Source organism: Leiobunum rupestre, chromosome 6, assembly GCF_980474605.1.
Source record: "Leiobunum rupestre chromosome 6, qqLeiRupe1.1.hap1, whole genome shotgun sequence".
NCBI classification, from domain to species: Eukaryota; Metazoa; Arthropoda; class Arachnida; order Opiliones; family Sclerosomatidae; genus Leiobunum; species Leiobunum rupestre.
In genome coordinates, this window is record NC_143389.1 from 54,572,877 (window position 1) to 54,583,546 (window position 10,670).

At 37.0% G+C, this 10,670-nt stretch overlaps 2 protein-coding genes across 2 annotated transcripts; one reads left to right on the top strand and one right to left on the bottom strand.

Moving 5' to 3' along the window:
• Positions 1-698: 698 nt before the first annotated feature.
• LOC149942606 (uncharacterized) lies at positions 699-1,103 on the top strand. The gene has a single exon (XM_090179483.1). The coding sequence runs from the start codon at positions 699-701 to the stop codon at positions 1,101-1,103; it is 405 nt and encodes a 134-aa protein (XP_090035609.1).
• Positions 1,104-3,796: 2,693 nt separating this feature from the next.
• On the bottom strand, positions 3,797-6,976 carry LOC149942607 (WD repeat-containing protein 43). Its single transcript, XM_090178854.1, has 13 exons — positions 6,709-6,976; positions 6,432-6,572; positions 6,238-6,359; positions 6,059-6,176; positions 5,875-5,996; positions 5,635-5,799; positions 5,398-5,572; positions 5,243-5,332; positions 5,042-5,176; positions 4,846-4,974; positions 4,489-4,785; positions 4,311-4,427; positions 3,797-4,251 (listed from the first exon to the last, which is right to left on the bottom strand). Exons 1-13 carry the CDS (start codon positions 6,892-6,894, stop codon positions 4,159-4,161), a joined length of 1,890 nt encoding a protein of 629 aa, XP_090034980.1. The 5' UTR covers positions 6,895-6,976; the 3' UTR covers positions 3,797-4,158.
• Between the last annotated feature and the right edge of the window lie 3,694 nt (positions 6,977-10,670).

Here is a 10,670-nt window from a genome sequence, read left to right on the forward strand (position 1 = left end):
AGCCCAAAGCCTCCATCGAACCCCATCCGGTTGGGTTGACATACAGCCTAGTCAAGCGATCTTTGTCGCGTATTAAAATCGATAAATATCCCGGTCCGGATGGAGTCCATCCTCGTCTCCTAAAAGAAGGTGCCTCAATTCTGGCTGGCCCTCTGCTCGTTATCTACGAGCAATCGTTGTCTACGGGTATTCTACCGTCTATTTTGAAAAAGGCTGATGTAATTCCTCTGAAAAAGACGCCTAACAGTCGCAAAGTGGAAGACCTCCGCCCAATCAGTCTCACGTGCATTCCTTGCAAGAATCTGGAAACCTCTGTGAGATACTTGGTTGTCACTCACCTGGATAGCCGCGGTTTCTTCTCTGCCGCACAACATGGTTTTCTTCTCCGGCGGTCGTGTTTCACAAATCTCTTGGCAACGTTCGACGAGGTCTATGACGCGTTGGATGACGGCCACGACTGCGATTTAATTTACTTAGATCTTCAAAAAGCTTTTGACACGGTCCCGCACTCATTGTTGTTGTCCAAGCTGCACAATCTGTAAGTTCCGCCGACACTTATCAACTGGATATTCTCTTTCTTGGCTGACCGTAGCCAGCGTGTTTGCCACCGTGGTTCAACGTCTGCTTGGCAACCAGTCACCAGCGGAGTCCCCCAGTTCTCAGTCTTGGGCCCTGTGCTATTTGTTATTTTCATCAACATGGCTGTGAAACATTCGTCTCTTCAACTGTTTGCAGACGACAACAAAGTAGGAAGCCGCATTCGTACTCAAGTGGATTGCCGCACACTTCAGGAGGATCTCACTGCCGTGGAGGCCTGGACCAGCACCAATTCCATGAGCTTCAACGTTACTAAGTCTACGGTCTTGCACCTCGGTAAACCTAATCCACGCTTTACCTACCACTCGTCCGGTCGGCCTTTGGTTCCCACTGACCAGGTCCGTGATTTGAGTATTCAAGTCTCGAGTCTTATAGGCCCCACCGTCCACGTTCGTGCGGCAGTGGCAAGGGCGTCCCGTGTTCTCTACCTACTAAGGCGCTCTTTTTCTAGTCTCGATGAGAAATCTGTCAAGATTCTATACAACACGTTGTGCGCCCGCACCTAGAATACTGTTCCAGTATATGGAGTCCACATTTGATTAAGGACATAGAGTGTCTTGAGCGTGTGCAACGTAAAGCTACCAAGATGGTTCCTCGTACGAAGAACGCTTGAAGAGGCTCGGAATGCAATCGCTAGCAACCAGACGTTTGCGGATTGATTTAGTTGAGACTTTTAAACTCGTGCATGGGCTATATGATCTGCCCACAGATAAATTCTTTAAAGTGGTTTGGAGCGGTAGAAATGCTCCAAAAATATTTAAAACCAGATGTGTCACGTCATCCAAACGAACTTTCTTCACCCATCGAATGGTAAACTCTTGGAACTCTCTCCCGTCTGCTGTAAAATCGCGTTCTTCAGTCGGTGCTTTTAAAAATAGATTGGACAAACGTATGGGATGGACCTAATCCGTTCCTATTTTTCGTTTTTTTTGTCTCTCTTTTGATGGTTTTTGTAAACGATGCTGACCCAATAAGCGCTTGCGCTTTTTATGTAACTCAGTTCAATAATTTCTATTCTATTCTATTACATTGACGGTGTCCGACTCTCTGAGAAGGATTTAGGTAGTATTATCGATCCGTGCCTCAAACTCTCTACGCACACTAATAAGGTTACCAAACGTATTTCGACTATTGCCAGGCTCATTTTGATCACCGTAATTTAAACTTTCGTTCCCCTCTCTTGATTAAGCAGCTTTACAATTCCCTTGCGCTCCCTGTTCTTGATTATTGCTCCCCTATTTTTTTAGAGCAAACTTATGGTGTCGGCCAAAGACCTTAGACACCAAAATTGCTCCCCTATTTGGACCCCTCATTTAACTACGGACCTGTGTGCTCTACAAAAGTCACAGAATCGCATAACTAAACTTGATACTAATTTGCAAAATTTACCTGCATCTAGTTTAAAATCCCTTTGTATTCAGCCTGTTGACTTGCGTCATAAATTCAATAACTTTTGTCTGTTACACAAATTCATTTACAATAATTTGGGTCTTAACTTTAATGAGTTTTTCTCCCCTTAAGTCAATTCCCGTAGTCGTGGCTATTCTACTACTCGACTAAGCTCTTTTTCTCATAGTGTCATTACTGATTAGAATGCTTTGTCATCTAATATTGTTACTCAATCTAATTATCATAAATCTCGCTATTTATTATGTGAACATTTATCTGTCATGATCTCATCATTTTTTTTTGTTTGTTCGTAGTTTTCTTAATGTTTGTTTTTGTTTTTTATTAATTATTTGTCTGGATCTCTATGTCATTTTTTCTACTTTTTTAAATTAATTTAATATTCTGTTTAATGTCACGTTTTATATATTTACATAGGTTAGACTACTTGTACCTTCACACGTGCTAGTGTTTTGAGCCTCTTAAGTTCTTCTGACAGGCAACCCTGTTTTCTACTATGCTACTGGTACGCCCTCTAATGTATATAAACCGTACTAATTAATTTATTTATAAATACACTAATGAGCTACCGCATTTATAATTTGATAATATGTATTTTAAAATTTATTAATTATCTAAGATAAATTTAAATTTAAAATATAGGTGGCGCTCCATTTTTAAATATAAAAATTATTTTAACAATAGTTGATTATAGTTCGGAAACTTTACACAAGCCGGCGCTGTAGGCGCGAAGTATAATTTTTCAAATTCTCTAAACGCGGGAGTAGCTCATAAGCGTCCATCTCTGAGCCGAAGTAGTCTAACCTGTGTAAATATATAAACCGTGTTAATGTCAATCCCGCAATTATGTATGTCTACGCATAAGTCGGCCTTTGCGGCTTTTTTTTTTAGATACACACACATCGGTGTCGACCCGAGGCCCTAGACACCAACACACACACAATAACTGATTAATCAGGGCGAGATATGCGTAACGGCCACGCCAACGGGGGGGGATACGTGGGGACACCCGTGGCCGAAGTATTCGGACCACCCGTTGGGGGACTGGTGGTCGCCCTCATACGGCCATCCACAAACTCTGCCTCCCGGACGCCTGGGATTACAGGAGTGAGCCACTACTCCCGGCGACCTTTGCGGCTTTGTAGATAACCTAACTAAATAAATTTTATTTCATAATTAAGAAAGCCGAGGCTTAAAATGCTAAAAGAAATTAAGAAATATGCACCGCCCTAGAAATGTCTCAATATGAAAAACTACTCTATTAAATTTAAATGATATATTATTTAATAAAGGAAAATGGTATTTACTTTTATGCGAAATGCGTGAACCAAAGTTGCATATGGCGCCAAGAAAATTTCCCCAAATATGACTATAAGCAGACTGAAAAGAAGTTTGTATTTTCTTGGAGATCTGTCGCCATCTCTCGGAATAATGTTAAAATTTCAATTTAGAACTTGTGACAACTGGGTTAATCTTCGTTGGGCTAATAAATGTGAAGTTAAATCATTATTTACGCCACAAATCTACATTTAAATTATCACGTTGTTTTATTTCTTTTGTTGGATTTAATGTGTCCACTTGTTTACTTTTTAATTATATTTTTGTTTTATTTGTTAGGTGTCTGACACAAAAAAGCTTTTAAAAAACATCATGCACTTAGCATTTTCTACTGCAGGCTTCACCGGTCTAATATTAAATTTTAATTACAAAAAATTTACTTTTTAAATCTCCCAAAAATAAAAGAAACCTTAAAAAAGAACGTAACTTTACATAAAAATATTTATTGATGGAATTTACATGCTCTTTTCTTCACTCTTCACTCAATTTAAGGTCAAAATGTAAAACAGATAAGAACAGTAACAAAATACCACTTATCTAATTTACATATTGCAAATTATGCAGGGTGGTACATGGTTGACTTTCCCCGTATCTTAAACTAATGATTTATCTTAAAGAGATAAAATTTCAACAATTTACTCATATTTTCCCCATTTTTAGTCAAAAGGTTTTGCAACTCATCACACTATTTTGTATAAAACAACAGTCTTTCAATGGACGGGTGCAAAACTTGGGGGTATTTTTATTTTTCTCTTCAAGCTAATTTCAGCAATTTACAAGATCAAGCCCCCCCTTAAAACCCCTTACAAAAAAAACCTAATTATCCTCCTCTTCACTAGATGAAGACGATTCATTCCCAATATTCGCATTATTTTCTTCAACTTCCATGTCTAAATCAGACCAGTTGTCCTAATGGAAGAATCGGACATTTAGTATAGAAAAACAATAACGTTAAGTAAACAGTATACCTCAGAGTCTGAATGACTACCGATAATATCGTCTACTTCTTCTTCTTCGGAAGATTCTTCGTTATAAACTAATAAGGCTTGTCTTGATGAACCAGTTTCAGTTTCTTTAGAAGAAATCTGGTGAAAATTTCACAAAATTACTACGCGTAAACAAAATGACAAGTATTCAAAAATATACCTGTGATAGGATTAAGTTTAACCTCCCCCGAAGACTGGACATTCTAGAAAACGATTCGCTTCTACCTTCAAATAGTCGAGCTACTGGACCTAAAAGCTCCTCAATTTCGCTGCACGTTGATAAATACGAAGTGTGCGTTAACAGAACAGTTTTGAACCATTTTAGATAAGATGGAGCACCGCTTGCCCTCCCGTGAAGTCTTCTTTCAAGTTCTTTCAATAGAGGAACGACGCTGGCAATCGGAAGTCTTTGAACCGAACTTCTGATGGCATTTTCATCACCTCTTTGAAGAACAGCCTACTCAAAACGATTAAATTGTACTGATTTTAATTTCAAATTTACAAAAAAGGAATTTACATCTAAAATTTGCAGGTTGCTACTCTGTAATCCTTGACACAGTAAGTGCACTAAATTTTCAGTGGTTGGTACGCTATCAGCCGAAGTTGTTTCTAACGTTAATGCGTGTAATCGGGCTTCCATCGGTAACTATGTAAATTTAATTTATAAAAAAAAGTTTAAAGAAAACAATGAAATATTGCAAAATAATACAAACCTGAGTTTCCTTCTTAAAACTATCTCTTCTTTTCCTTGAAACAGTACCAGACGTTGTTTCTATCACAGGTCCCGATGGTGCCATGTGACCTGGAGCTAATATTTTGGAATTTAATGGCCTTTCCGGTTGTTTAACCTGAAAAACAAATAAAATATGTAATTAAACCTATTTAAAACGTGAAAAGGAAAATTAACTTTTTACTTTTGACACTGATTGTTGCAAAGATGTAGAGTGGTTTTTTAAGGGATCTTCTCGAACTAACCATAATTCAGGTTCTGTTCCAGAGATGGACTGCGTGTGTTAAAACCATTTTAAATTAATATCGTAAATAAATGATAGAATTATGGAAAACTTACAATCTCTTCAAATTTTGGACTAACAAAGGAACCATAAGCCACAAGAAGTCTCAAATTTTTAGCATCTGATAAAACAGAAACAGCTAAAATAGGCAACTGTTTCACTTTGAAATCATTCGACCCTTCTGTTGTTATGTGAATTGTGACTTTTGGTGTTAAGAGTTTTTTGCACTGTCTATAAAAAAAATTGTAGGTTTAGCTGTATATTTAAAAGTAATTTTTTTTAAAAGTTTATACCCATTCAACTGATGTTCAAAGATGTGCAAAGTTCCACTATGAGTTAGCGCTGTTAGGGCTATGGGATTGCTCTTTGAAGCATTTTTAGACACATCTATTTGACGTAATTCTTCAAGGACTGTAAATGACACTAAAGAGTTTGTGTCATCATTCTTACTTAGTTGCCTATAATTGAACAATATCAACCAGTTAATGAGCTATGTTGTTGTGACTATGGTTTGAATCGATAAATTTACTTACCAACAACTAACTACTCTGTCATTTTTAGCAGCTGAGAAAAAATACATTCCTTCAGCAGACAGACTATTGGAAAACCTAATAGGTAATAACCGGAATATTTCTGTTGTGTGTCCTGTAAATTTCTGTCAGAAGGATTTCGATTAAATTCAATTTAGTTAAAAAATAAAATTTAGGTTTTTCCTACCTTAATTACTTCCCTAGTTGTTAAGTCCCACCATTCAATAGAAGAACTAGCGGATATTAAATTATTATTATCAACTAAACAGAGAGAATAGACACTATGACGACCAGCTTTCCATTTGCTATAAAAGGAAAATAATTATTAGAAAGATCGAGGAGATAAAACTGAACCAGTTCACATACTGTTTAACTTTAGACTTTGTCGCATCCCACTGGACTATGTGCTGATCATTTGAACAACTATATAAGGAAGATGAATCTGAACTCCAACAAATATCATTAACCACGTCACTATGGCCTTTTTCCTAAAATATCACAGCAATAACATGACTGTTAGACATATAAGCTTAAATTGTTTATTAAATACATTCACTCACAAATTGGCACATAAGTTCACCCTGAAGGAAACTGTACAATAAAATATTTCCAGTAGTTGTCCCCATTGCAATGAGATCTGGTTTGTTGTCAAAACCAACATCTCCATTTTCTATTTTTTTTCGTTTCTTCTTCGGAGTACTCTAAGAAGTAAAACAAGGGTTTTTATTCAAAATAGCACACATAAATAAATACAATAACTCGTCACATTAAGTACCGAAATAAGCACATGGTATTTTAGGCTTAACTTGTGTGAGAAAAGCAAAGGCCTATACTTACAAAAGATCGTTTACTGGTACTCCAAGACAAACATGTACACGTTGAAGAAAGATGCGAAGAAGGGGTATATTCTTGTTTTAAAATACCAGTTGATGTTTCCCATAATTTTAATACCCCGTCTGCACTTGAATAAGCTAAATATTCACCATCACACGAATACACGGCGTTATCCATTGAAGCCGCCATTTCTCTTGTTAAAAAAGGAATGCAGTGCTACCATCCACATTAGAGATAAATAATTTACTGCTGCAGAAAACAAGTCAATCAGGACCATAGAATTCGGAGAGATAACCATAAAAATCGGAGAAATAACTGGAACGATTTTTATAATATTTCGGTGCGGGCCGATTAGAACCGTACCTTTAGCCTATGATATTGCCCTCTTTTAACATAACGTCAGTAATTTTTGAAATTTTCAGATAAATTCATATTTACATATATATATTTACTAGCTGGGTAAGTCAGTCGGAGCTCTAAATAGTTGGGTTAATCGTATAATTCTTATAAGGTTGTACGATAAATTATCTAAAATACATGATAAATGACTTTAACTACTTTATTAATAAAAAATCTACATACCTAATATCATAAGCCGCTAATATTTTCAGAGGTGAGCTGATCTACTACGAAATATTGAAAACGAGCTGTAAGTTACATGTAGTACGTGGTATAAACAACTTATTTTATGTAATTCACTAGTTAGGTAACTTATATTTCCTTGCATAACATAAGGGATTACAAAGGGGGTAAACCAGAGGCCACTAAAAGTATTTAAGAAACCGATATCAAAAGTGAAATAATTACCAAAAGTGTGTCAATCATAGATATAAGAAATGTATATAAAGGTCTAGATAAATTTCGGGGCGTCTAAGCCTAACATAAAATACGGAATTGACACCTAGCAGACACCGAGGAAGGCACGTGACCAGGAGCGCGAGCTCTCTTAGCATTTTAGTACTAAGTGCTTGACCTTTCCGCAGGCCGTAGTCTCTAGACACCATCTGTTGGTGACTTTTAGTATAAATTTTAAGCAGGAGACAATGGCTCTCACGACGATAGCACGAGCTTTCTTACCGATAGATAGTGCCTTATAAGGATAGCCTGCAGAAATTACGCGTTTCTGCTAGCTGTCACCTCCGTATTCACTCCCTTGGAAATATTTTATCTAGACCTTTATATACGTTTCCTATATCTATGGTGTCAATCGACCTTAGGTTTTTTGGTGTGGAACACCAACACTTCGACCATTTCCCGCTCCCTCCTAGGACTTCAAATATTTTTGGCGATGGTTAGAAATTTCCCGCCTAAATTGTTAACATAAAAAACATAAAAAAAACCTTTAAAAAGACTTGAGGTTATATTCCCTTTAATGAATGTTACGAGCGAAATACAAGTTGGGAGGGGAGAAGGGAAAGTATGCCTTGGGGAGGGAAGGAAGTTAAAACCAACAAATAACGCCTCCTCGTGAGGAACGGCAGAATTAAGTAGCACTGATCAAAGCTACTGTATTTTTTGATTTTTCGTCGTTCTGTGGAGACGCTATCTACCTAGAAAGGGCGACAATAATAGTCTTTTATGCGGTCGATCTCGAGTCGAGAATTCATCAAACCTTTAGCATACGAAAGTACAGGGATTGTCACACTTTTGGTAATTATGTCACTTTTGCCGATATCTATGGCTAAACCTTCCTAACTTTATTGATGCTGACAGGTTGACAGCACAAAATACCACAAACTCACTTATTTGAATAATAAAGTAACAATAAAAAAGTATTTAGATGAAAATATATCACCCTATAAAGTACTAAGAACGTTATAAATAAAAGGTTTATTTCGAGGGGTCCGACATTTGTCAAAATCCCGTACAAAATTTGGAAAAAAATCCACAAATCCAAAATCCAAGAATTTTGCTCCCATAGACTTTGTATGACAAATCCACAATGAAAAATCCCGGATTTTTAAAAAATCCAAAATCCCGTACACAAAACAGGCAAATGTCCGACCCCTCGGTTTATTTACCTTTCGAAACGTAGGTTTTTTAATTTGTCAGCTTGCTCTAATAAGTATTTACTTGTAATGTAATGCGAGCTAAACCAGATGAATCAATAATGCTTTTCCATAATTATTGATATGGGTGCCTACATGCTCAAAAAGCCTCTGAGGCGGGCTTCTGATTGAGCATCGTTACAGAGGAGGTCATAGAGTAAGGAGGTAATACAAGTATGAATTAAATAACTATATACATAGGAACTAACATTAAGGCGTAATGGCTGATCGTCTCGGACCAGCTCTGTTATATAGAATTCACGGATGATGATACGCTTTGCACGATGTTGAAATTTGGGATTTAATAGTGTTATTTAACTTATAAAAATGGCGTATTAACACTTTTAAAGGTGTGATTTAACGCTTAAAAGATGCCTCATAACTGATTAAAAGTGCGTTTACATGTTAGAAGATATATTGTTTCACAAACTGTGGAGAGTGCCTAAAACGGGTTTAATTGTTTGATTAAGGTGTTGAATCTGGGTTCGACTCATCAAATTGAGTGTAAATGGTGTTAGAACGGTGTGAAACAAACATTTGTATAGTGTTAAGTCACACTGTTTTTACACCTCTAAAAAGTAACTCCGTTTTGGAAGTGTTAAAACGGTGTGAACGAGGTGTAACCCTTTCTTAACATCTTTAAAACACCCCTATTTCTTAGAGTGTAGACCTTTATCAGGAGACGAAAGTGAAAAAAATGACACGGTATTTATATAAAAATTAAGGATTTATTCAAGGTTTTTAAAACCACGTCACTTCAACGGACTTGGAATATTTATCAATTTTTTGACACTTTACTGTGTCTTCTAAAACTAAGCCAGTTTCATTAGTAGCGGTAACCAGCTTTTTTTCGTCAGCCATCCCCCAAGGCTGCAGCTCCGACGATCCGAAAATGCAAAACACCAGTACACTGGAGAGATTTAAGGCTGCGGCGATGGCGAATATTTTCGCCCACTGATCCATCTTTTGCTACAACCACAACAACAAAAAATATGAGCCTTCGGCAGGAGCTTGGACTCGGAAGTCTCTTGAACTCCCACAAGAGAATAAAGTATTTAGTCATGATCAGCACATATTCTTAAACCGTTGTTTAGCTGTAAGTTGAAATTATATTTTACGCAAGTCAATTTCTTATCTCATGAACGTTAGTTCTAAAGAAATCCATTTCAGACACGCCAGACATTTGGGCTTGACTATAATTCTACACGCGTGGTGTGACGGAATAGCACAGGTTCGAATCCCGTAACATTTTTATAGAATTATTTTATTTCTAGAATTTTTTAAATTGAAATCAGAGAAAGCGAAAAATAAGTTAAGACTTAGTCTTGTCAAAACCGAAATTTACGATATAAATAGTTGCCAAATGGAATTCTATCGCTAGTAAATTTTATAGCGCTTTCGTACTCTTCCAATGGTGGTTCTAATAGATTTACGTATGAGTTTAATACTTTACATTATTTTGCATCAATATCCCAACGACCAAGGGAGATATTACGCCTTGCACATTGTAGAATGCGTTGTAAATTCCCGTTAATGTCCCTTTGGAATAAATCAGAGTCAAGTTTCTTTACTTATCTTGGTATATAATTGGTTAGTTACCCACGAAATCAGGAGCCATTTCCAAAATTGCGATGTTAGCACCTACTTTCTGGAGCCCCTTTGGACATGAAGAGCAAAGCGGACGTTAGGGGAAGATTGCAGCCGGATGGAACAATGCATAATACGCAAACGGATGATAGAATGCCCCCTAATTTAATAGAACTCAGATAAATTATAAAAAGGTCACACCAAATAGACTTAAATAGTTTCCTCGATTTGTTGGCTGTCAGCAAGCGCCGTTTCAAGATGAAGTCAATCGCGTATCCTCCGAGAATTGTGAACGCGATTTCCAATAACGATGGCACGGTTGAAAGATAG